The sequence below is a fragment of the Miniopterus natalensis genome, chromosome 1 (assembly GCF_054644295.1).
Source record: "Miniopterus natalensis isolate mMinNat1 chromosome 1, mMinNat1.hap1, whole genome shotgun sequence".
Taxonomy (NCBI): domain Eukaryota; kingdom Metazoa; phylum Chordata; class Mammalia; order Chiroptera; family Miniopteridae; genus Miniopterus; species Miniopterus natalensis.
In genome coordinates, this window is record NC_142081.1 from 112,244,531 (window position 1) to 112,272,426 (window position 27,896).

Genomic DNA, 27,896 nt, shown 5'->3' on the forward strand with positions numbered 1-27,896 from the left:
GGAATCACTGAGTCATAAAGCAGTTCCCTTTGTAATTTCTTGAAGAAACTCCATAATGTTTTCCACAATGACGGCACCAATCTGCATTCCCACCAAAAGTGTGCAGTGTTCCCTTTTCCCCACATCCTCCTCAACACTTGCTGTTTGATGATTTATTGATGATGGACATTCTGACAGGTGTGGGGGGAAATCTCATTGTGGTTTAATTTGCATCTCTCTCACGATTAGTGATGTTGAGCATCTTTTTATATGTCTGTTGTCCATCAGTGTGTCCTCTTTAGAGAAGTGTCTGTTCAGGTTCCCTGTCCATTTTTATTTGGATTGTTTTTATTTTTCCTGTTGAGTTATATATGTTTTTTATAAATTGTGAATAATAACCCCCTTACCAGATATATCATTGTCAAATATGCTTTCCCATCAGTAGGTGGTCTTTTTATTTTGTTGATGTTTTCTTTTGCTGTGTTAAAACTTTTTCGTTTGATGTAGTCCCATTTGCTTATTTTTTCTTTTGTTTCACTTGCTTAGGTAATCTATTAGCAAAATAATATTACTAAGAGAAATGTCCCAGGTTTTACTGCCTGTTTTCTTCTAGGAAATTTATAGTTTTGAATCTTAAATTTAAGTTAATAATTCATTTTGAGTTTATTCTTGTATATGGTGTAAGGAGGTGGTCTACTTTCATTTTTTGGAAGTATCTGTCTAATTTACCCAACACCATTTATTGAGTTGACTGACTTTACTCCATTGACTGATCCCTCCTGCGTTGTCAAGTATTAATTTACCATATAGGTGTGGGTTTCTTTCTGGGCTTTCCATTCTGTTCCATCGATCTATAGGTTTGTTTTTATGCCGTTACCATGCTGTTTTGATTACTATACGCTTGTAGTATAGTTTGAAATCAGGTTGCATGATACCTCCAACCTTGTTTGTTTTTCTCTCAATTGCTCTGACTATTCAGGGTCTTTTCTTGTTCCATATAAAATTTTGGCTTATTTGTTCTACTTCTGTAAAATACATCTTTGTTATCTTGATAGGAATTTAATTGAATCTATAGATTGCTTTGTGTAGTATAGACATTTTAAAGATGTTATTTCTTTCTATCCATGAGCATAGTATATGCTTCCATTTATTTGTATCTTCTTCACCTTCTTTCTTGAGTGTCTTGTAATTTTCCAAGTACAGAGGTCTTTTTACCTCTTTGGTTACATTTATTCTTAGGTATTTTTTGTTGCAATTATATATGCGATTGTTTTGTAGTTTGCCTTTTTGATAGTTCATTATTGGCATATAAAAGTGCAACTGATTTCTGGATGTTTATCGTGTATCTTGCTACTTTACTGAATTCATTTGTCAGTTCTGGTAGGTTTTTTGGTGTAATCTTTAGACTTTTCTATACATAGTAACATGTCATTAGGAAATTATATGACAGTTACTTATTCCATTCCAATTCTGTGGCCTTTTACTTTTTCTTACTCTCTGATGACTCTGGCTAGGACTTCCAGTACTATGTTGAATAAGAGTGGTGAAGGTGGACATCCCTGTCCTGGTTCTGATCTTAAGGGAAACTATTGCAGTTTTTCTTCATTGAGTGTGATGTTAGCTGTGTGTTTGTTATATGTGGCCTTTATTATGTTGTGATATGTTCCATCTGTTCATACTTTGCTGAGAGTTGTTATCATAAATGGGTTATGGAATTCGTGAAATTTTTTTCTGCATCTCTTGATATGACCATATAGTTTTACCTTTCGTTTTGTTCATATTTATGTGTGTCATGTAAATTGATTTGCAGATATTGGACAGACTTTGTATCCTAGGAATAAAGTTCACTTAATCATGGTATATGATCTTTTTAATGTATTGCTGAATTCAGGTTGCTAATATTTTTTTCAAGATTTCTATATCTATGTTCATCAGGGATAGTATAGTATAATTTTCTTTCTTTTTAGTGTATTTATCTGGTTTTGGAATTAGGATAATGTTGTCCTCATAAAATAAGCTTGGGAGTCTTCCATCGTCTTGAATTTTTTGGAATAGTTTGAGAAGGATTGGTGTCAGTTCTTTGAATATCTGGTAAAATTTACCTGTGACATCATGTCCAGAACTTTTGCTTGTTGGAAGTTTTGTTTTTTATTTTAATTATTACAGCTTCTATTTCATTAGCTGTAATCAGTCTATTCAGATTTTCTATTTCTTTTTTGTACAGCTTTAGAAGATTGTATATTTCTAGGAATTTATCTCTTCTAGATTATCTAATTTGTTGGAATATACTTGTTCATAATCTTTTCTTATAATCCTTTGTATTTCTTTGCTGTCAGTTCCTACTCTTTCATTCCTGCTTTTATTTATTTGAGTCCTTTCTCTCTTGATGAATCTGGCTAAAGGTTTATCATCTTGCTTATTTTTTCAAAGAAAACCAGATCTTGGTTTATTGATCTTTTCTATGATTTTTAAAATTTTTATTTTGTTTATTTCCACTATGGTCTTATTATTTTCTTCCTTCTACTCAATTTGGGCATTGTTTGTTATTCTTTTTGACATTCTTTTAGGCATAATGTTAGATGGTTTACTAAAATTTTTCTTATTTCTTGAGGAATACTGGTATATGAATTTCCATCTTAGAACTGCTTTTGGTGTATTTAATATATTTTGGGTTGTTGTGTTTTCATTTTCATTTGTCTCAAGGTACCTTTCGATTTCTTTTTTGATCTAATTGTTAACCCATTGATAGTTTAGTTAAATGCTACTTAATTTTTCTAAATCTTCACTTGAGGATATGTATTTATTGATTCTTAGAGAGAGAGAGGAACCTTGATCCGCTGCCTCCCATACGTGCCCACACCAGGGATCGAATCTACAACCTAGGTATGTGTCCTCATAGAGAATCGAACCCTCAAACGTTTGGTGTATGGGACTATGCTCCAACCAAATGAGCAACCCAGCAGGCAGTTAGATGTTATTCAGTCTCCATGTGTTTGTGTGTTTTTCAGTTTATTTTGTAATTAACTTTTAGTATTATACACTAAAAATTAGTCAGAGAAGATGCTTGATATGATTTCAGTTTCCATAAATTTATTGAAACTTGTTTTGTGTCCTAACATGCAGTTTATTTTAGAAAATATTCTCTGTGCACTTGAAGTATATTGTGCTTCTTTGAGGATAAATTCTCTGAAAATATCCATTGAATCCATATGGTCTAGTGTGTCATTTAAGATGGGTGTTTCCTTGTTGATTTTCTTTCTGAAAGGCCTATCTATTTATGTCAATTGGGATGTTCAAATCTCCTCCTGTAACTGAATTACTGTGGATTCTGTAGCTGCTTTATATATTTAGGGGCTCCTATATTTGTGCATAAATATTTACAAGGGTTATATCCTCTTGTTGGATTGATCCCTTTATCACTGTGTAGTGTCCTTTTTGTCTCTTATTATAACCTCTTTTTTAAAGTCTATTTTGTCAGATATACATATTGGTACCCCAGCTTTTTTTCCCATTTGCATGAAATATCTTTTACCATCCGTTTACTTTCAGTCTCCATGTTTCTTTCATCTTAGTTGGGTCTCATGTAGACAGAATATATATGTCTTCTGTTCTTATTCAGTCAGCTACCTTTTGTCTTTTGATTCGAGCATTCAAGTAATTGACATTTAAAGTGATGATTCATTGATATGTATTAATACCATTTCATTCCTTCTAACTATGTGTATGTTTTTCCTTTTATATTCTTAAAGAAGATCCTTTACTTTTCCTGTAGTTCTGTTTTGGTATTAATGAACTGCTTTAGCTTTTTCTTGTCTAGGAAGCTCTTTCTTTCTTTTTCAATTTTAAATGATAGTCTTGGTGGGTAGAGTAGTCTTGCTTGTAGATCCTCTCTTTTCATCACTTTGAATATGTCCTGCCTGTGCCTGTGGCCTGAAATGTTTCTGTTGAGAAATCAGTTACAGTGCTCACTTACTAGATATTAGCATGGCCCGTGCACAAGGATGACGTGCAAATTTGTGCAGCGTTCCATAATTTTAGTCAGTGAAGCATGCAACAGACTGATGTGTATCAGAGGGAAAGGGGGAGTTTTGGAAGAGATTAAGCAAAGAACTTATAGGCATATATGCACAATACATGGACACAGAAAATAGTGCAGTAAAAGTTTGGGGACGAGGTGGGTGTAGAGTGGAAGGGGTCTAAGGGGAGGGAAGAGACATCTATAATACTTTAAACAATAAAGATAAAATTAAAAGATAAAAAGGAAGGCTTTAACAGTAAAAAAAAAAATCAGTTGCATTCTTTTGGGAGCTAGCATTTAGGTAACTAATTGCTTTTCTCTTGCTGCTTTGAAGGTTCTCTCTTTGTCTTTAATCTTTGCCACTTTAATTGTGATTTATCTTGGTGTGAGCCTCTTTGGGCTCATCTTGTTTGGGACTCTCTGCACTTCCTGGACTTCGGTGTCTTTTTCCTTCACCAGGTTAGGGAAATTTATAGTCATTATTTCTTCAGATAAGATCTTAATTACATGCTCACATGGTCTCTCTTTTTTCCTTCTGGGATCCCTATGATGCTGATATTGTTATTCTGCATGTTGTCCCAGATGTCCCTTAAACTATCCTCATTTTTTACAATTTTGTTTTCTTTTTGCCGTTTTGTTTATTTTCTTTTGCCTTGTTTCCAAATCACTAATTGAGTCCTCTACTTCATGTAAACTACTGGTTATTCTTTAAAGTGTACTCTTCATTTCAGATATTCTTCCTTTTGACTGGTTCTTTGTTTGTTTGTTATCGTCACCTGAGGATATTCTTCCATTGCTTTTCAGAGAGAGTAGAATAGAGGAAGGGAGGGAGAAAGGTGGAGAGAGAGAGGATCATCGATGTGAGAGAGACACATCGACTGGGTGCCTCTTGCGTGCACACAGGCTGGGGGTAGAGTGTGAACCAGCAACCCAGGTATGTGCCTTTGACCGGGAATCAAACCCATGACCCTTCGGTGCTCACAGTGATGCTCTAAACACTGAGCAACACTGACCAGGGCCTGAGTAGTTCTATTTTATGATTTCTAGGTTCTTTTTCATGCTGTTGAAGTTCTCACCAAGTTTCTTGAGCATCCTTATAACCACTGTTTTGAACTCTGTATCCTGTAGATTGCTTGATTTCATTTTATTTAATTATTTTTCTGGAGATTTCTTCTGTTCTTTCATTTGAGGCATCTTTCTTTGTCTCCCCATTTTGACTACGTCTCTGTGTTTGTTTCTGTGTATTAAGTCATTCTGCTATGTCTCTCTGCCTTGGTAGGGTGGCTTTATCTAGTAGGTATCCTGTGGCACCCATGGCACACTCTGGAATCACATTAACTGGTGCTCCAGGAATGTTTCTTGTGTGAGATAGGTAAGCCCTTCTGTTGTAGTTTAGTCATCATTGCTGTTGGCCCATCTATGTGTGGGATTGATCCTCATGCTGATTGACTGTGAGGATTGACCTTGACCACAGTGTATGAGCTGCTGTGCAGGAGCTTCCACATGAAGCAAAATTCACCTCAGCAGGCTCTTTGCTTCCTGAGGTCTCCCTTTGGATGTGCTGCTCATGGAGCTAATTGCTTCCTGTTCTGATGCTTTCTCAATCTTGCCACTGGGTATATTGGCTTTGAGGCCTTTTGGGATTGACTCATGCAGGTCAGTGTCAGACTCTACCTGTGACTGGCCCTGGGCAATCATCTTGGAGCTATAAAGCGAGTCACAGTTTGCTGCTGCCCTTGCTTTGACTGGGAGTGCATGGGAAGGGCCAAGCTGCTCATCAAGGCCACCTCCCACCAGCAGTGAGCTTTGGTGTAGGTCAGCCAAAGTCCCAAGGCACTTCACAATCCACCTTTACCTGCCTCCACTTGGAGGGTGCCTGTTAAGCTCAGTCACTAAAAGAGCCTCTGGCAGTACCAAGTTACTTGAGTTAGGGTCTCAGTGAGTCATCAGGGAGGGGCAAATGGTGTTCATCAGGCTGATACAAATTCAAACTTGGTGCCAGTGCTGAGTCTCAGGCCACTCAGAAAAAAATTCCCAGGGTACATCAAGGCCAGTTGACAAATGCTGGGTGCACATAGACATTTTTGGTGGAATGGTGTCTCAGAGAGTCATGTAGGGTCAACCAACAGAGTTTCTCAGGCCCAAACAAACCAAGATTTGGTGGTTTGAAGGGATGGTTCTGCAGCAGTTGAACATCAGAGGGAACATTGGCCCCTGACTTGAAGCTACGCAATTCAGTCTGTCCTTGATTCAGCCGGGACCTCCTGGAGATCCCCAGCGCAACACGGCAGGGCTGTTAGGATTCCAGAAGGTGGAGCTAGTGGATCTCTTATGAGGCTGGGGTGGCACTTGTTAAGCTCTAAGGAATGGGGATGGGAGGAAAAGGCCCCTGAACCAAAGCCATACAACTCAGTCTCTGACACACCCTGAATCTGCCCAGACCCCTACACCCTGGGCCCAGGTAGCTGAATTTTCTGTTGGATATGAGCTCTGCGGAATGAGAGGACAGAGAGTCGGAGGGTGGGGTTATGCATTCTCTCAGGCTGATGTCATAAGAAAAGCGTCCTCAACGAAGAAAGATGATGTCTGTGGGCAGTGGGGGAGAGGGACTCAGCACAGAGATCCTGGCAGCTGTCCCTTAGCTCTTTCCCCAGAGCCACACATCCCAGTTTCTTTTCACTAGTCTGCACTGAGACACCCTCCTTTTGTTTGTGCTTAGGGTAAGTGACCATAAACAAGATTTTGTGTGCTGGCTCTTTAAGAGGGTGCCTGGGTTTCTATGAGACTCCTGTCTCTCCCTGGAAGACAGATCCCTGATGATTTTCATAGCCAGATGTTATGTGGGCTCCTTTTCCTGGCTCTGGTGCCCTGGGCTGGGTGCTGGGCGTGGGGCTGAGACCCTGTGCTTTAAGAGGAGACCTTTGTAGCTGAGATAGCCCTCTGGGTGCTTGGCCAGTGCACGTGGGAGCCGGGGCCAGCCCTTTTCAATCTCTACCCTTCCTACCAGAAGCCTGTCGATGTGGCTTCTTCATAAATCCTTGGTTATGAGACTTCTGTTCAGCTAGTCTTCTATTGGTTATTCAACTTGATGGCTCTATACTTTAGTTGTAGTTCCATTTTTGTCCTGGGAGGAGTGAGGGTAACTTTTACCTGCTCTACCACCATTTTGGATCCCACTCAACATTTTTCTGTTGTCCCCAGTCCGTGTTTAAGGGGCATACACCTGGCCTTTGAAGTAAATTTTTGGCCACTGTTATGGCCTTAGCGCCACTAGACTATTGAGCTGGTTCTAGCTTAAACCTGAGTCACACATTGTATATTTGCATTTACTGGTCTTTTTCTCCTTTTATCTAAAGTTGTGTTGTTAAAGAAACCAGGATAGAAGATTAGCCACGTATACAGGTTGCAGATACCTGTGCTCTCTCCTGCTCTTTAATGAGCATTTCACATGTTTAAAAATAGATCTGATGATTTAGGAAGGTCCTACCTCTCAGGCAGTTAGAGAAACATCCCTGGCCTCTCCCAGTGCCCACCCCGTTAGAGAATTTTCAGGGGCACTCAGCAACCGCAGCAGTGCTTTGTGGGAGGCCATGGGTTACCCGTGAGGGTGCTCCTCAGAGCTGGCATGCAGAGATGGGAGTGGAACCCCAAACATCACAAGGAGTTTTGATTGGGCCACCAGAGCTGCTGTGAAGGGCCCTGAATGCGGTAGGCAGGATGAGCCCAAAAGGTATTTCCAGCAGACGGAGTGCCTGCTTGACAGTGAAAATGTCTGTGTAAAGGGGGTCCAATATCTGGTGATGAAAAAAGATTTGACTTTGGGATGGTCTGCACACAATGCTATATACAGATGATGTATCAGAGAATTGTATGCTTAAAATGTATGTAATTTGATTAACCAGTATGACCTCAATAAATTTCATAACAATTTTGAAAAATGTGTTTGTGGGTGGCATTTAAGAAAATGTGAAAGGACCCCTCTAGATTATATTTAACATCATAGGAAATTGAGATGATGGTGGGCAGTAGCCAGAATTTGTTTCTGTTCCCTTTGCTTGTTACTCTAGAGAAGACCCTTTCAGAATGACCAAAATGCATATTGAGAACTAAAGTGAGAATAGTTGTGATGAAGAGAAGGGGCCAGGGATTATCAGTAGCTTTCAACGTGGCTTTTGGTAGAAAAGCAGACTTTGATAATCATGTAAACTGAGTAGTCAGAGTGACCTTGCTGGTAGTGATCTTAGCAAAGGGTATGACAGTAAATAATAAATTTGAAACCAATGCAATTACTTTTTGGGGGGAAGTTGCAGAAGCTAAAGTGACTTTGACACCACTGTCATCAGTCTTCCATCTGGTCCCTTAAGGGAAGGATAATTTGTGCTCCTGAACACTAGCTCCACAATGGTGGCAGCTAAAGTTTTCTAAAAACCTGCGACTCAGCTGGTGCGGCTCTGGTTCTAGTTATAACATCAGAGAACCTGCAGGGAAATGTGTGAGGTGTCATCGATGTGAGCTTCTGGGGAAATGGCTGCAGTGTCTAGGTACAGACCAGTTGTAGAGAATGGTTTTTGAGTATGAACAGAAAACACCAGGAACTCTGTTTATAATAGACTGCTTTTGTTTATGATCTTTGGTAATTGGAAGACACTATAACCTTGTTTCATGTACATTGGTATCATCCACCTACTGTTGTCTCCTATTGGTAGTGATCTCCTTGGAGTCTAAACTGAAAAATTGGTGTCTATCAGCTTTTTCTTAAAACTTTCCAACATCAATGTGTCTTTTTAGAATATGATTTTCCAGGGACTTCCGTAATGTTTTAAACAAAAATAAAATTTAAAAGTAAAAAAAAAAAGTAAAAAAATATATATATGATTTTCCTTCAAAAAATAAGTTGAACTGAGCAGCTGCTACTCAGGCAATTTGCTATGCCTGTGAATAGCCTGCCCTTCAGCCATGTAGCCATTGGAAAACTGAAAAAACAACAAACAAAAAACCAGACGCTGCATGATCTGTAGGCATCACGCTTTGCTTCATGATTAATCCCTGTTAACACGCATGGTGACCCTAGGAAGGTGCTAAACGTCACAATTAATGTGCAGTTGTGATGAAAATGTAAATGGGACAGTAAAGTGCATCTATTCCTGTAGTAAGTATTGTTTATCTAATTATCAGAATATTACCTGGTTTACATTTCTATAGACTTGTGTCCATTTGAACAGGAAATTAATTTTGGAAGTAGGTTGAGTTAGGTTTGAAGTGTAACAAGTGAGGAAAACCTAATTTCCGCTCATATTCTGACTGTTCTCCATACCGGAGAACATTAAGCTTTTCCTGACCTATCCAATGGATAAAATATTAAAGCTTTAAAACTAGGAAAGCAAATATGTTTGAAAAGCTTCTCTTATGTTTGTTGAGGTATTTGTCATTTTATTAATGACTATCAAGGGATGACTGAAGTAGTACAATTTACTGTAATTTTATATTTATTTAACTTCTTGGAAAGTGACAGCACTATGGTCACATAGCAAAGGGACTGCTCCCAAATTTCCTTTCCTCCTTTATTGAACGCACCTCACCTGGGAATGTCCCCCTGCTGTTCTGGGAAGGGGCAGGGCAGGCTGAACATTTCGGGATCTCATCCCCAGCGTGGGGAACACTGTTGGAGTTTGACTCTAGTGCTCTCTCAGAAGCCATATCATAAGGTGGGCTTAGTCCAGCCAAGACATCTATCTGTAATCTTCTGCCTTCCAAAGTTTTAAAAGTGCATCCAGGTCTGTGAAAGTGACAGTTTCTCTCCCCAGTAAGGTTCAGGTGAACAGAAACTTGCATGTGCCCTTTGACATTAGCCCCGTGCACTGGGGGCGGGGAGGGTTCCCCTTTCCCACCGAGTGTGGCATCTTTATTTATTTATTTACTAGAGGTGAATCCTTGTTGCCTCAAGACTTGTCCCTCTAAGATAATAGTGGCAGCCCTCAGTGCTCCGTTTGCTGCCATGGCGATGTGCCCGCTCCTGTGTTGGCACATCTCTCCTTTCATGAGCCCCTTCCTGGCACAGGCCTGGTGAGGAAGCCCGCAGGGTCTCAGAGCTGAGGAACAGCCCCGCAGCTCCTGCCGCCCGCACCGCAGCGGGGCCTGTGCGCGGGGAGGAGCGGGAGCCTCCAGCTGCGCCGCCGGGACTCTGGGGAACGAGCCCGGGCCAGCAGCACAGGGCTCAGGGGGACGTCCCCTGCTCCCCCTTGTCCCGAACTCAAAGTGCTGGGGTGCGGAAGGGCCCCCGCCCTGCGCCCTGGGCGCTGTCTGAGCGTTAGCGCAGCAGCGCAGCGGGGCTTCTGCGGTCTCGTAACTAAGTCAGAGCAGCCTCGGGCTGAGCCGGGCCTGCGGGCGCCCGGGACTGACGCGCCCGTGTGGGTTTTGTGTTTTCCTTCTTCCTCAGAAATGAGCTGGAGACGCAGTATTTATTTCTACTCCGGTTTCGTTTGCACGTCTCTGCCAGTGTCTATGCCAAATATTATTTTGACCTTCGGTCCCTAGCAAGTGACCACAAATTGCCTAATGAATTTGCTTGTCTGCGAAAAGAAAGAGCACAGGCCCTGGAGGTAAGGCTGCGGAGTCACAGAGTGGGGTTTCCACCAGACACCATCTGTGGGTAACTCAGATTATGTAGGAAAATGAAAAGCTTTTTAAACTACCAGGTTGAAGAAGACTTACTAACTCTTTCACATATTTCTGGTATCTTTTATGGCTGATAGGAAGAATCCCACGGTTTAAGAAAATTATGTTTTCTGTGACTATGATTCAGAGTATTTTAAATCAAATTTAATCTTTGATGGTTTTTTTGAAACTGTTCTTTTTTGTAACCATACATGAATAATTTCTTACAATTGAATCACTAATCATATCTACAAACATAACCTACTTACCACCTTAACTCACTTTGCAAGTTCATGCCTTTTCTGTATGTGTCACAGTTCAGTCCCGTGAGTTTGTGAGACAAGCTCACCTGAGGGACCTGTATTAATTGTGGAATGTGTGTTTCAAATACTGGGAGTAGAAAGTACATGGGCTTTTAGTGGAAATGGTAAAGTACATGGAACAGTCATATTTATGGCTTATGACCTTTGGTGATACAACAAAATTATTCACAACTGAAATGGACACGTTTAAAATGGACACTTTCTGTGGGACTTTGATCGCACTTTAGGAAATGGGGTGTTTCTACCATTTAAAGTAAAGTGCAAGTGAAACAGTACCTTGTGGTGCTTCAATCATTAGATCTTTCCTACCTTTCAGGAAAGTACAGCAGAAGCCTGTCTCATTTAAATTTGCTTAGAGCAGATAATAGCTAATAAAGACTGGATAGAATTTAAGTTGCTGAGGAAACACTGATTTTTCCCCCGTGCGTTTATTATATTTAAGGGACCAAGTGCGCAGGCAACAGGTGATAGTGTTGTTAGGAGCCTGTCACGCCTTAGACGCCATTGAGAAAACCCAAACTTTAAAATAAACCCTCCGTCCCCCTTTCCTCTGGCCATCTAATCACAGCCCCTAAGAGACTCGCCTCAGTGAATTAGCTTAAAGGAGAAGCCCAAGGGCTTGGCCGGGAGCCCGCAGCTGCCCACGGGCAGGAGCTGTCACCCGCCTGAGGAAGCGGCATGTGCGGCTCAGCGGTGGCGCTTTCTGTGCTCAGGCTGCAACCCTGTGATTTCTAACGTGTCTGTGCTCTCTTTGATTTCTGCTCCTAGGCCATTTCCAGATATTGTGAAAACAAAAACCTGTGCAGGGCGGCTGTAAGAAAATCCCGCAGCTGCGATAACTTTAGTGCTGCGCAGCGGGCCAGTGCCATCTTATCTTAAATGAGGAGTGAGGGGCTGGGACATGGTGAGCCCCTCATGTGCCACGAATGGAGAAATGTCACCGCTCCTGCTCAGACCCAGCTAAGTGATTTCCTTTTAGGGGAGAAATGAGGGGAATTAACATGGTCAGCTTCTCATCTACAGTAACAAGGGCCGTGGAAATACCAAGGTGCCTCTTCCAGCAAGTTTAGTATTTCCTCTTAAAACAAAATGAAAATTTTCAACATCATGAGGAACTCTTTTAGCCTAAGCTTAATCCATGAGCCTTAGTATTTTTCATTTCCCTTTTGATTATTTTAACTACTAGAGGATATTACATTTGTTTATTTTTGCATTCAATTTTTGGAAAAATGGGAAATTTGTATCTTAAACGTTTCTAAATTTCTAGTAACCACCTACATAACATTCTCTTTTGAGCTTTGATGTTCCCATTTAGAAAGCTTGAAGTACCTATTTCTATATACTATAGTTACAAATGCTTTAATGTTTACTTTGATATTGGGGTGAGGGCCTTTTTGGACATCAGATATTTCTTAAATATTTTTTGTTGCTCCCTAGTTCAAAATTGGGCACTTTTTTTTCCATTATGAGTTATTTCCTTTCCTCCTGAACTTTTTAGACATTGTTAGTGTATATGAATTATTTTAAAGTAATTTTAATTATGAGTTTTAATTTCAGTTTTTTAGACTTTGAAGACTTCACTTTTTAAAAAATTGATGTTAGAGAGAGAGGTAAGGAGAGGGAGAGAGAGAAACGTAGATGTGGGAGAGAAATATCTACTGGTTGCCTCCCTTACAGGCCCGGAGACCAGCGATCAAACCCAAACCCGGGTATGTGCCATGATCAGGATCTGAACCTGCGACACTCCAGCAACTGAGCCACCTGGCCAAGGGAAAGATCCTCTTTAAAAGAAATTAAGTAACAACTCCTCTCATTATGAAAATCACATATTCTGTGGCCTTTATCCTTTGAGTATTCTTGTATAATTGGCCTACAAACTGCCAGAATGAACTCGTAAAATGGAGATTTCTGGTGGTACAGAAGCTAGAGGAAAAGAGTGGCTGTTCTCTTTTTTCTTTTTAGGAACTATCTTGCTATCAGGTGGCTTTTGGTAATCGGTAGTTCAAGGGCTTATATTGAATAAGTGACTTATTCTACCTATAATGCATTCCATCGACTATCATCTCTGGAAATTATTTTTAAAGAAATTAGCCAACTGATTTCTAGAAAGTAACTTATGATTGTCTGATATCCATCTCGCTTTCCCTGTGGGACTGTCTATGATGCCCTATTTCCTCCTTGAGCTAAAATGTGTCTGTGTCGTCAGAATCTCCTCTCCTGCTCTGCAGTTACAGTGGCAAATTGTAGGAGCAGCACATTCACAAGGAAGAAATTATAAAATTAGAACAGTTCTATCACATCTCTTTTTCAGGATTTTCAAGTATAAGCTTTCAAAAAATTTACCATTTTTAGAGTTGGTAATACAGTAGAAGAAAATGAGTAGAAAATATTCACAAGGATGATAGTAAAAAATGTCATTAATATTGTTTTAAATATTTTCTAGGTTTTACTGGGTTGCATGTAAGTATGTTTAATAGTTCACTAAGATTATCAAACTTTTGGCAGGAATAGCTGAACAAATTAAAATTTCTTTTAAAGATTAGGTGCTTAAAGCCAGTCTGTATTAAAATGTAAAGAAATAGTTAGATTTTTCTGTAACATTTTTTCTTTGTATCTTGGAATATACTGCGGACTTACTGTAGACTGTGCTGTACATTCCGTCATGATAGGTTCCATGGCCTCGTAATACCTTAACTTTGGTTCTCTTGTAATTGGTGGGCATACTCTATTGAATTCCCCTCCGAAAAATATACCTTAGTAATTTTCCAATTTACTTCTCCTTATTTTAAAAGTGGATATAAATAATACCATATTTTAAGTTTGTGTTTTATAATTGTATAAATTTGAAAAGTTTTCTTAGCTGAAAATGTGAGAATTTACCTTACATGTTGACAAGTTAAATTAACCTACATTGACATTTTTTTTCAGGTAACAATCTATTTGACCTCTTTTTCCCTCTTTCCCAGGTGTGTTCTTTCTCTCATGTTTTATATGTTCCAGCATCGTGCCTGCCAAGCTTTTTCTTTAGGTTCCCTCCTTTCTCTAAATTACTATATTTATGTCAACTTTTGTAGTGTATGCCAGTAACATTATTTAATCAGGCACAGAAAAACTAGTATAACTTGGAAAAGGTTAGATAGAATTTTTATTTGATCCTGAAATTTTCCCCATTGTGAATACTACATTTTGCACAAACATTCATTTCATCGGCTTGTGTGGTGTGTATGGTTTTGGCTTCCAGTAACGCACTTGTTTGCAGTAATGAATCCTCAAGTTCAATTTCAGATTGTTTCCCACACAAAATTAAAACTAGACTTTGCAAGTCTAGAGTACTGTGACCTTTTAAATTGTAAATCAAAAATTTTTCATTTTTAATGCTTACTGAATCATTTTCTTTCCCTAGTGAGAGTTAATATTTGAAAGTAGTAAGATTTGCTTTACAAATGTATATAAACACCTATGAAATTGTTCGTGGTGATAAATTGGAGTAGGTATTTTGATTTATCATCAAAGACTAACTTTGGGAGCCAGCACTCTCTGGGTTGAAATCTCAGCTCTCTTTATTGCTGTGTGCGCTTGACAGGATTCTTCTCTGTGCCTCAGTTTCCTCTTGTGCAAAATGAGGACTGACAGGGTTGTTATGAGGATTAAGTGAGGTGAGACCTGTAGAGCACTTGGGAAGGGGCCTGGCACTTAGAGAATTGCTAACTAAGCATTACCTTTGACTTAAATGCTCTTTGATTTACTTGGATTTTTTTCAAATTTATAACTGTGCCATATTAATAAACATAATCTAAATAAGTTGCTGAAAACTTCTCAACAGTTATATGAATTACTGAGTCAACAAAGCTGTCATTGAACCCATGTAGTTTCAAAGCGCTATGCCTTTTTATACACATTTGTTGAATAATTAAGCATTAAACCTAAAGATATATATTACAAAGAGAAAGATTAGGTATAATGATTTTACTTGGATCTATGGCTTGAAAGATTATTAAAAAGTGCAGGACACATTACAATAATGTGTGAAGCTCCATGATTGCCAGTATTTTCTCATATTTTATAAAATTTCGAAGCATAACTAAATTGACAAGAAGTGTTTGTTATTAAATCGCCCGGCAATACTCTCAGTATTCTGTTCATTTAATTATAATCCTCCTAAGTAAGATGTTGAAATATAAATTTATATTACAATAAAATTGAAAGTAAAGTGAGGATTTTAAGGGAATAAGAAAAGAGGGAAAATTTTGATTAAAGGTGTTTGCAGCCTGCTGTGCGTATCTTGTGTCACTTACTTGCCATGTGTGCTGCTTAAAAGTGTTTTTTATGTAAAGCTGACTTGGCTGTGGAAGAGCTTATCTTTGAGTGATTTCATGGAATAATTTAGTAAGTAACATTGAAACCCTGAAAATACTTACCTTGTGGACACATTGCCATTTAAATCTCTTCATAGTGGGGAAAGGTGTTTACATTTATATGCCTGAGTTTTAATCTGTTTTCAAATTAAAAAAATAATTTGTAAATGTGTACTTAAATCATTTAAATTCCTAAATTAACTATCAAACTACACTTTGTATAACATTAAAAGCTTTTTCATCATTATAGTGAAAAATAATCTTAGCTTAATGTTTCTCTGTCCTGAGTGAGTGTAAAGGTTTCTAGTGGACGTGACATTAGGTTGTAGAGAGTCGGAAAACAGATCCTGTTGCCCTTTTCAATGCCATGGTAATGAATTTGGATTTTATATTAGCTGTAGTGAGGAGCTCTTGAAAGATTAGGCAGAGAAGAAAGAAGATCACTTAATATTATTTGACATGTAATTATCAAAATGTGATCAAAGGTAAAAAAATAAAGTTCATATTATTTTATGCATAACAACTTCTAAAATGTGATTGGTAAACACAGAGGTGCTAAATGTTAGCAATTTGGGGAAAATGTTGTAGGCTTTTAAACTGAACAGATATTGTTTATTGAGGACCTGTTTCCATGAAGCAATCAGGTATGTTCTTTACACATATCTTCACAGAAATTTTCTTGAAAGGATGCCATTATTTTCCCTCTTTTATAGTGGAGAAAATTTTAGACACAAGGAAAAATGAACTAGGGTCACAGAGTTAGGATTCAAAACCATGTCTGCTTGGCTTCATTTTCCCAAGGTGTTTTCCATTATGGCTCTTTTCAGGGGGGAGGCGAGGGGGGGAAGGCTGAAAATTAGGAAAGGAAAGCAATCTTCTAATCCACTGAGGGGCTGGTCTGCGCAGCCTGACTTCTGTCTTCCATGGGCTCATTTGTGGTAGTTCCTTAAGCGTGTTGACATCCCAGAGACCTGGCCTACACATGGAAGATTTGATCGAGGCCTTGGAAGGTGCAGGGGCCCAGGATACATCTTTTTCTTAGGAAATTCACATCTGGTTTTTCTTTCTAGATCTGAAATCAGTTTTCAGTAATTCCAGCCTGCTTTGCAAACTCATATCCCTAAGGCCACTCAGTTATGAATAATTACTGTGCAAAATGTTTTGAAGGAATCTGCTCCACATTTTACCATTGTTTTGGCCATAAGAGCAGCTGGCATGGTGGGGAGACCTGTGTAACAGAATATGGGGAGCGCTGGCTTACAAGCCCATGAGCAGAACCGAGGGAAAAACTGAAATTCCTGTAGTTCAAGAAATAAAAAGTGAGCAAGGAGGGGGTCGGGCACACCAAAGCAGCTGATGCCACTAGAAGGGAAGCACCCAACTCACCTTCACTTGCATTCACGCGTTTATTCAGATACTTGGACACGATGAGCAGGAAATTACCCCAACCTGAGCTCCCAGCAGAGAAGCAGCGGCCACTGTGGATGGACAGAGAAGACAGACGACAGCGGGACACACAGGAAGGAAACAGTCTTCGTAAAAAAACTGAAGAGGTGAGAGGGACATTTCGTGTGTGTGTGTGTGTGTGTGTGTGTGTGTTATCCTCACTGGAGGATATGGAAGGGGGTGGGGGTGGGGAGAAACAGAAACATAAACATGGATGTGAGAGACACACACTGACTGGTTGCCTCCCTCACAAGCCCCGACTGGGGCCGGGGATCAAGCCTGCACCGGAGGTGCGTGTTCTTGGCTGGAATTGAACCCGGGACCCTTTAGTCCACAGGCTGACGCTGAGGCAAACTGGCCAGGGTGATACATTTAAAATATAAAGAGAAAAATTGGGAGCAGTGTTTAATTTGTAAATAATTTTAGCTGTCTGTCATAGTTCTTGAAGTCATTTCAGGTCTAAATAATTTACCCACATGAATCTTTCTTCACAGCTATAATATACAAGTTGTTACATAAAATACTGAGACTCATACCACAAACTGTATGTATGAGCCAGTGTCTGCTCTTAAGGAGACGATTGTGAAAGTTACAGACACCATTTAACCCCCACAGCCCTCAGTGTGAGGTGGAGACTTTTTCAGTTTAGGTTTAGTAAAAATCACCCTGCCAGAGACAACCAGGCTGCACCCCCAGTCGGAGGGCAGGAGGGAGCCGCCCGTCCGAAAGCCAGGGCGACTCTCATTACCCAGGACCTGGCTTCTGTCGGGCTCCTGACTTGCTCTGACCTGCTTGGTGGTGGAAACACTGCAGAGGCTTCTTGTAAACACCAATGACAGTGACACTGTGCTCTCTAGGGATGGACGGCACGAGATGCTGCTTCTGGCAAAGGCCACAGAAGATGCTGAAGGAGAAGCTGGGACAGAGGGACAGCGGCGCAGAAGCGGAGGAGAGGGCGCCGAGAAGGTAGGTTTCCCTTCGCCTCTGATCTCGGCTGTTAGAGAAGCTTCTGCTGGTTTTGATTTTTGAAAGTACACTGCACAGGACGACGACGGATCAGCTTCCCCAAAGATCTGCGTTATACAAAGCTGAAAGTTAGGGAAAATTTTACTATAGATCTGTCATTATTATATTTTGACTATAATATAAAAAGTATTGCACTATTATTTGATGCAACTACTTTTGAATTTTTCTCACACCATAAACTATACTTCCAATCCCTATCGAAAAATAAATTATATAAATGATTTTTTCTTACAATCAGAATTTCTTGGGAAAAGTTCTCAATTGTTACCACCAGTTAATTTTGGAGTAAGTGCTTTGAATTTTCAATAATATATAATATTTTATGATTTAGAGTCTCAGTCTGTTTTTTTGTTTTTGTTTTTTTATAAAATATATTTGTACTGATTTCAGAAAGAGGAAAAAGAGGGAGAGAGAAATAGAAACATCAATGATGAGAGAGTCATTGATCGGCTGCCTCCTGCAGGCCCCTTACTTGGGATCGTGGCTGCAACACAGGCATGTGCCCTGAAGGAGAAGGAACCCCGATCTCATGGATCCTAGGTCAATGCTCAACCGCTGAGCCACCCCGGCCATGCTAGAGTCTAAATCCGTTTAAGAGAAAAATAGCTTGTAATTCCAGTGCCACCCTATTAACTTACTGGTATACACACACACACACACACACACACACAATATTTCTCTGAATGTTCATGTATTCCAATAAATGAATAAGCTCATGTTGTTATGCCTCAGAGGCTGTTTCGTAGATTGCTTTTTTCAGTCCTCACCTGAGGATATTTTTTCCATTCCTTTTGAGAGAGCGTGGAAGGGGAGAGAGAGAGAGGAAGAAACATTGATGTTGGAGAGACACATTGATCGGTTGCCTCCCACACACACCCCGACAGGGCCAGGGATTGAGCCTCACCCAAGGAACGTGCCCTTGGCCGGAATCGAACCCGGAACCCTTCAGTCCTTGAGCCAGTGCTCTGACCATGGAACCAAACTGGCTAGGGCTGTTCTTCTTTTAAGTTGTTATTCCTAATCTAAGCCCTTTAACATAGACATACAAATTTTAGAATCGGCTTGTCAATTTCTAACAGGAAATCTTCCCGACAGTTTCACTGGAAATGTGTTGACTCAATAGATTAGTTTGGAATCAGGTGATCTCTTGAGAATACTGAGTTTTCCAACTCCTGAACCAAATATGTCTCTCCATGTATTTAGGTATCCTTAACTTTTCTTATCGATGTTATGAGTTTGTAGTGTACAAGTCTTACACATCTTTTTGATGCAATCATCCCTAAGTATTTCATAATTTTCACTATTATTATTTGTATTTTTTTTCAAATTAGATGTTATAGAAAAGCAATATTATATTCATCTTATATTCTGGGTTATTAGAAATATTTTTTTAGTTCTAGTAGCCTTTTTTCAGATAACAATTGATATTCTACACAAGTGATCATATTGTCTGTAAAGAGAGGTAGTTTTATTTTTTCTTTTCAAATTCTCATCTTTTTTGTATTTCTTTTCTTGCCTGATAGCGTGGACTAGAACCTCCAGTATCGTGTAGAATAGAAGCTGTGATAATAAACATTATCAAATACGTCTTTGTCCCTCCTTTCTATAGACATATTAGGCTGCTTGATGCTGTCCCCCATCTCCCTGAGACACTCTTCCTTTTGTAATTTTTTACTCTTTCTCTTTTTCTCTTGGATGGTTTCTGTTCCTCAACAAACATTAATTAATTTCTTCTTTTGAATTGTCTACTAGGCTGTTAATGTATCCATTGTATTACTGTCTCACACATTTAAAAATTTATTTAGGTCCTTTTTATATCTTCTATGTCTCTTCTTTGCCTTGCGAATATGTGGGATATGAATATGTTATCTAAGTTAATGTTCTTTTCTTTAATTCTAACATTTGTGTTATTTCTGGGTCATTTTGGATGAATTTACTCATTTTATGGGTCATATTTCCCTGCTTCTTGATATGCTTAGTAGTCTTTGATTGGCTGCCAGATACCATGAATTTTACTTTTTGGGTGCTGAGTATTTTTATGTTCTTATAAATGTCTTTAGCTTTTTCCTTAGATGTAGATAATTTACTTAGAAACAGTTTGATTGTTATAGGTCTTGCTTTTTAAAACCTGTTAGATGGAGCCAGAAGCATGTTCAATCTGGGCCTCCTTATTCCCGGTCCTGAGGCAAGGCCCATTTACTGCTCTACCCAGCGCACTGTGAGTGGCATTTCCCAGAGTGGCTGTTGGGAATGGACATGATAGGCGGGGGAGGGGCGCTGTTCTCCCTGATCCTCTCGGATGGTCCTGTCCGTGGCCTTGGGTAGTTTTTTTCACACCCATGCACTGATCCATTCTCTTGCTGAGTACACTGGGGATCCCTCTGAGGAGTTCTGGGGTCTTGCTCTGTGCAATTACATCCTTTCTGGTGCATCGAAGATCAATAGTAGTCCAGAGATTCACAGACAGAAGTCACATTTCATGTATTATATTATGTTTACTCAGAAATCCTCCGGTTGAAGATGATTTAGAAATTCCCTGGGCTTCCCAGGACAGCTGTGGATTAAGAGACCCTTTCTCATCTGAAACTGGACTAGTTCCCCAAATATGTGCAGTGAAGTAAATTGTGTTACTACATGTTAAATATATGTATTCATCAAGTTTGACCATAATTGGGATTTATCCCTTACTTCCTGCTCTCCCAAATTTGTACTCAGAGTAACCTTACAAGTCACAAGACAGGAAATACTGGTCATTTCCAATGTACTCTCATATTATAAATATTTGTTTTGCATTTCTAAGTAGTAATTTGATGTTAACCAATATATTTTCTTTAATGTTTTAGAAACAACCCCTTTTAGAAAAGAATGAACTCTCACAAGAAACTGGCTTCAAAAGAGAAGAGATGGGACAATGTACATCTGATGACAGAGGACAAGATGGAAGAAGACACTGTGAACCCAAGAACATGAAGCGTTGATGTGATTCTGTACAAACTGTTTTCCATGTATTTACATTATATTTTGTAAAACTTTACTTACACTTGTTGTACTTGCTTTGTACCAGGCACTGCTCTAAGCATTTCTCTATTTCAGTTCAAGGTGATAAGCAGACATATATGCAAAACACAAACAGAGGCTCTTGCCCAGTGTTTCTGTGGACAGGCCTGCCTGTGCTGCAGCTGTGGGCAATTTCCCTGTACTGAAAATAATGCATTTTTTGCTACTGAAACTTGAAAAAGTTGTGTGTAAGATAATGGCTATTATATATCACTATAGTTTTGTGCTGTGTTGCCAGCCAGAGAGAATAATAGACAGAAGCAGAGAAAAACAAAGGGAAGAAGGGAGGAGGGGGAGGGTCCCAGGAGGGAGGGAGGGAGGAGGGGGAGGGAGGGAGGAGGGGGAGGGAGGGAGGAGGGGGAGGGAGGGAGGAGGGGGAGGGAGGGAGGAGGGGGAGGGAGGGAGGAGGGGAGAAAGAATGGAAGGAAAAAAGAAGGAAATGAAGAAAGTTCCAAGGAGGAACATCAGGTCAGGACTTTGCTGATCTCTACCAGCTTCCTTTTATTTATAATATTATAAAATATAGGGGATTTTGTCAAGTCAATTTAATTAATAATATTAATTAAAATTTCATGGCCTGAATGCAAAAAATGTAGACGTGTTTTAATTATCTGTGACGATGTGGTTTCTGGAAGAACATGCTCACCCTCCCTGCGGCTGCCATCAGAGCGTCCCCTCAGTCCCCTCTGTCCCACTGACCCTGTGTCAGGTGAGAGCCTGCCGGGGCCACTCCAGCCAATTACTGACTCCCCTCCACTGGCTCTTAATTTAACCTTCAGATCCATTTTGTAAACTGCTACCTATTGATACTTTTTTAAACTCTCTTCAAATTCTTTTCCTGACCTCAAAACTTAAAGATCCCCATGACTTTCAAATGAAGCTGAGACGTCTTAGGCCGCCATTCATCATGGTCACCGCCATCTAGAGTCCACACCAAACCTAACTTTCACTTTATTTCACACATTTCCTTGGAGGCAGCTCTGATCTAATCATTATACAGTCAGGCTCTTGAGCCAAACTGCTGGAGTCCAAGTCCTGCTTTACCATTTTCTAACCAGGTAAATAGCTTGGAAAATTACCTCTCCAAGCCAGTTTCCTCCTAAATAATTCCTATAAAGTGTTTGAAAGATGGAGCCTTACGAAGCGCTCAATTTATTTCATTGTCCAATCAAAGGAGACTACTGACCATTCCTCAAACACAAATTACCTTTCATAGTTTCTGTGCCTCTTTTCCAGTTTTCTCAGACTGGACTGACGTGCTCACCGACCATCTCTCCAGTCCTACAATTCTTTAAGCTCCGCTGTGAATGAAACTCCAGAAAGTCTTTGGTAATAAACCGAATCGGAACACCCCTCTCCTCCGAGTCCCTATAGAACTTTGCATCATTCTTTATTTTTTATATATTCAAAGCCCGCTGTTCTTTTACTTATTTTGATTGATCCTAGAGAGAGGAAGGGAGGGAGGAAGAGGGAAACATCAATCAGTGGCCTCCAGTATTTGCCCCGATTGGGGATGGAACCCACAGCCCAGGTTTGTGCCCTGAGCAGGAATCAAACCCGCCGCCTTCTGATGTGCAGGGCGACACTCCGACCAGCTGAGCCACACCAGCCAGGCCTGCTCTGTGTCATTCCTGACACACTCACACCCTTCCTGTGGCCTGAGTCACCCGCAGTGCTGTGGCCTCTGTCCTCGGGGCGCCTGGTGCCGTGGGAATCGGGGTCAGTGTAGACTGAGGCGGGTTTGCTGAGTGAACTGCCTCGGGCTGCTCAGCCCCGAGGGGTGACAGCAGGGTCAGGCCCCGGGAGGCCCGTCAGTGACTGGACATGCCTTACTCTTGCCAACTTTGTCACTTAATAGGAAAAAGTTCCAAGCAGACATTTTAAACACCTGTTACCTCAAATCCCCTTTTGAAGAAGGAGAATATAAATTAACATATTATGGAGGTGACAGAGGCTCAGAGCACTTGCTTCACAAGTGAAATGAAGTTGTCCCCGTGCAGGGAGGCTGTCATCCTCCACACAGCAGACGGCTTCAGAGGGACGCGGAGAGAATGGGACAGGAGGGCACACCGTGCGAATCTGCCCCAGGGGGGACGATCGCGCCCCGTGTCCTGTCTCCTTCGGCTCAATGTAATGCACAGGGACCCGCAGTGACCGACAGCCACCAGCTCTGTGCGGTGAGCGGTGCGGCTCATGCCCGCGGAGCGGGACAGACACACGGACAGCAAATCTCACCGCCGGTCACGTCATGTTTAAATTACGGAACCTTCACTCTGCAGGAGCCACATAAATCCATTTGTAAAGAATTAAATACAAAATCTTCTGTAGTGAAAACTGAGAGCTGTACAACTAATGGAAATGACAATAAAGAACAATAAAGAACTCTGCTACGTCAACATCAGGGAAAAGAGTCTGGAAGTCACATAAAAGAACATGTGAAGGAACGTTTTTAAAAATCCTGGTATATAAGTAGAAGTCTGGAGGTGCTGTGGGAAATTGAAATAGTCGTATTAGCTCTGAGTAACATTTTTTTCTTTTATAAAATATTATTGAGGTTAAAATTGGTAAAATTAAATACCTTGTAGAATTCAAATATTCATTTTTTATTATTTGTTTTAATATGAATTTTTCACATTAAATATCACTTATATCTCAGTCACAGATTTTCAAGCACTTTTAACCACTGAAATGCTTTGAACAATGGTAAATTTAGCAATGTTAGAAAAAGAATTATATAGAAGCGCGTATTACAAGCCCCCTTTCTTTTACTACATTACATGCGTTTGGGGTAGGGAAGTTCTGAAACATGGATTTCGTTTTACTTCTTTGGCTTCCAGGGAAGCGCTTAGTCTCTCAGTTGCATAACCCCTCACTATAGTAGATTATATAATCACATGCTGTGAAAAAATCATCAGAATCTTTTACACATTTCCAGGTTTACAGTTATGATTTTGTCAATTTTTTTTAGCAAACATTGGAAAGGAAACAAAATAATTTTTAATTTTCTCACAAGTATCCATTCAGTAGTCTAAATATGCTCCTCAAATGTTCACATTGCAGATGTATTTGGGAATTGCTTAATGTTATGCTTCTATGTTATGTTTTGATAAGCTGGGAGTTCATGTTTAATTATTAATAAAACATATTAGGTAATAATTACATTGTTCTGATGACTATCATAGCACCATAACCAATATATTTAGGCCATTTACACAAAATGAATTAAATTATTATTGCATTTCATGGAAAGTAAGATGATTAATATTTAAACAAAATGAATTTTTACATAACAAAAGGTCATTGTCTATCCTCAATGTGATTCATTTTACAGGTAAAGATCATGTTTCAAAACCCTTTTCTAACGCATTCTTAGTGAGTAAACAGAGGCAGCACATTCCCAAGACCCTGTAACAATTCCCTAATCAGATGTGAGATAAGTAAGCAACAAATCCTCTTTCATTTCTGTCAAATATTCCAGGAATTAGGCACCATCCGATTGGAGAATACGACCTGTTATACAACAATTGTTTGTTTTTTTAAAATTTATTTTTATTTATTCATTTATTTTTAAATGTTTAAAATGCATATTTATTTATTTGTTTATTTTTGTTTAAAATATTACAAATGTCTCTTTTTCTCCCCAATGACCCAATCAACCCCGTCCCATCCCCCTGCCCAGTCCCTCTCCCCACCACTGTCCCTGTCCCTGGGTTGTGCATATAAATTCTTTGGTTACTCTCTCCCCCTCCACCCACCCGCCCTCCTGCATCCCTCTGACATTTGTCAGTCTCATCTATGCTTCCATGTCATTGAATCTATTCTTTTCATCAGTTTATTAAGTTCTTTAGATTCCACATATAAGTGAGATCCTGTGATGTTTGTCTTTCGCTGCCTGGCTTATTTCACTTAGCATAATATTCTCCAGGTCCATCCATACTGTCCCAAAGGGTACTGATCCTCCTTCTTTACAGCTGCGTAGTATTCCATGGTGTGAATGTCCCACAGCTTTTTATCCACTCATCTCCTGATGGGCACGTGGGCTGTTTCCAGATCTTAGCTATTGTAAACTGTGCTGCTATGAACATCGGGGTGCATATATTCTTTCTGATTGTTTCAGGATTCTTAGGATACATTCCTAGGAGGGGAATCACTGGGTCAAAAGGCAGCTTCATTTTTAATTTTTTGAGGAACCTCCCTACTGTTTTCCATAGTGGCTGCCCCAGTCTGCATTCCCACCAGCAGTGCACTAGGGTCCCCTTTCTCCACACCCTGCCAGCACATGTCGGTTGTTGATTTGTTGATGGAGCCATTCTGACAGGTGCGAAGTGAGACCTCACTGGTTTTAATTTGCATCTCTCTGATGATTAGGGATGTGAGCATTTTCTCATGTGTCTCTGGGCCATCTGTGTGTCCTCTTTGGAGAAGTGTCCATTCAGGTCTTTTGCCCATTTCTTCATTGGGTTGTTTGTCTTCCTCTTGCTGAGTAGGATGAGTTCTTTGTACACTTTGGAAATTAGCCCCTTATCAGATACATTCTTGGCAAATCTGTTTGCCCAGTCCATTGGGTTCCTTTGTATTTTGAGGCTGTTTTCTTTTGCTCTGCAGAAGCTTTTTAGTTTGATGTAGTCCCATATGTTTATTTTTTCTTTGGTTTCTCTTGCCCTAGGAGATGCATCAGTGAAAATTCCAGTACGTGGGATGTCTGTGACTTTACTGCCTATGTTCTCTTCCAGGATTTTTATGGTTTCATGACTTACTTTTAAGTCTTTTATCCATTTTGGGTTTATTTTTGTATATGGTGAAAGTTAGTGATCTAGTTTCATTTTTTTGCATGGTAGCTGTCCAAATTTCCCAGCACCACTTATTGAAGAGACTGTCCTTACTCCATTGTATGCTCTTGCCTCCTTTGTCAAATATTAAGTGACCATAATGGAGAGGGTCTTTTTCTGGGGACTGTGTTCTGTTCCGTTGATCTATATGCCTGTTGTTGTACCAGTACCAAGCCATTTTGATTACAATGTCTTTGTAGCACAGTTTGATGTCCCGAAAAGTGATCCCTCCCACTCTGCTCTTTTTTTCTCAGTATGGCTGCATCTATTAGGGGTCTTTTTTGGTTCTATATAAATTTTCAACATGTTTGTTCTATGTCTGTGAAATATGCTGTTGGTATTTTAATAGGAATTGAATTTATAAATTGCTTTGGGTAGAATGGACATTTTAATGATATTAATTCTTCCAATCCGTGAGCATGGTGTATTCTTCCACTTGTTTACATCTTCCTCTATTTCTTTTCTGAGTGTCCCATACTTTTCCAAATACAGGTCTTTTACATCCTTGGTTAAGTTTATTCCTAGGTATCTTATTTTTTTAGTTGCAATTATAAATTGTATTTTTTTTTAGTTTCTCTCTGAAAGTTCGCTGTTGGTCTATAAGAATGCCATTGATTTCCAGATGTTGATTTTGTATCCAGCTACTTCCCAAATTCATTTATCAAATCTAGTAGTACTTTGATGCAATCTTTAGGGTTTTCTATGTATAATTTCATGTCATCTGCAAATAATGACAGTTTTACATCCTCCTTTCCAATTTGGGTACCTTTTATGTTTTCTTCCTGTCTGATGGCTGTGGCAAGGACTTCCAGTACTATGTTGAATAAGAGTGGTGAAAGTGGACATCCCTGTCTTGTTCCGGTTTTTAATGGAAATGGTTTTAGTTTTTGCCCATTGAGTATGATGTTGGCTGTAGGTCTGTCGTATATGGCCTTTATTATGATGAGGTATGTTCCCTCTATTCCCACTCTGCTGAGAGTTTTTATCAGAAATGGGTGCTGAATTTTGTCAAATGCTTTTCCTGCATCTGTTGATATGATCATATGATTTTTGTCCTTCATTTTGTTTATGTGATGTATCACATTTATTGATTTGCAGATGTTGTACCAGCCTTGCATCCCCAGAATACATCCCACTTGGTCATGATGTATGATCTTTTTAATATATTGCTGGATCCGGTTTGCTAGTATTTTAGTGAGGATTTTAGCATCTATGTTCATCAGGGATATTGGCCTGTAATTTTCTTTCTTTGTGGTGTCTTTATCTGTTTGGGGGATTAGCATGATACTGGCCTCATAAAAAGAGTTTGGGAGTTTTCCCTCCTCTTGAATTTTCTGGAATAGTTTGAATAGAATAGGTGTTAATTCTTCTTTAAATGTTTGGTAAAACTCACCTGTAAATCCATCTGGTCCAGGACTTGTTTGCTGGGAGTTTTTTGATTACTGCTTCAATTTCATTAGTTGTTATCGGCCTATTCAGGTTTTCTGCCTCTTCTTGATTCAGCTTTGGAAGGTTGTATGCTTCTAGGAATTTGTCCACTTCCCCCCTGTTGTCCAGTTTGTTGGCATATAGTTGCTCATAGAATTTTCTTACAATCCTTTGCATTTCTGTTGGGTCAGTTGTTATATTGCCTCTTTCAATTCTGATTTTATTTATTTGGGTCCTCTCTCTTTGTTTCTTCATGAGTCTGGCTAAAAGTGTATCAATCTTATTTATCTTTTCAAAGAACCAGCTCTTGGTTTCATTGATTTTTTGTATTTTTTTTTTAGTTTCTATGTCATTAATTTCTGCTCTGATCTTTATTATTTCCTTTCTTCTACTTCTTCAGGGCTTTTCTTGCTGTTCTCGTTCCAGTTCTTTTAGTTATTATGTTAGATGGTTCATTAGATCTTTTTCTTGTTTCTTGCCATAGGCCTTTAATGCTATGAGTTTTCCTGTGAGGACTGCTTTTGTTGTGTCCCATAGATTTGGGGTTGTCTCTTCATTTTCATTTTTTTCCATGAAGTGTTTGATTTCTTCCTTGATCTTATTGGTAACCCATTCATTGCTTAATACCATCCTATTTAGCTTCCATGCGTTTGAATATTTTTTAGTTTTTTTATACTGCTTGATTTCTAGTTTCATGGCATTGTGATCTGAAAAAATACTTGATATGACTTCATTCTTTTTGTATTTGTAGAGACTTGCCTCGTACCCTAAAATGTGATCT

General features: G+C 39.6%; 1 protein-coding gene and 1 long non-coding RNA gene across 2 annotated transcripts in view; both read left to right on the forward strand.

Moving 5' to 3' along the window:
• Positions 1 to 27,896, forward strand: part of LOC148094317 (cyclin-Y-like protein 1) — a 354,769-nt gene that overhangs the window by 11,184 nt on the left and 315,689 nt on the right. Inside the window, exons 6-7 of the mRNA XM_087825041.1 lie at positions 10,434 to 10,596; positions 11,743 to 12,584. Of these exons, the coding sequence (XP_087681167.1) occupies positions 10,434 to 10,596; positions 11,743 to 11,853 (274 nt within the window). The 3' untranslated portion in view covers positions 11,854 to 12,584. The remainder of the gene's footprint in view (positions 1 to 10,433; positions 10,597 to 11,742; positions 12,585 to 27,896) is intronic.
• LOC148094318 (uncharacterized) lies at positions 16,813 to 20,704 on the forward strand. Its single transcript, XR_015714281.1, has 3 exons — positions 16,813 to 16,882; positions 17,633 to 17,741; positions 20,645 to 20,704. It is a non-coding gene; the product is annotated as an uncharacterized LOC148094318 (long non-coding RNA).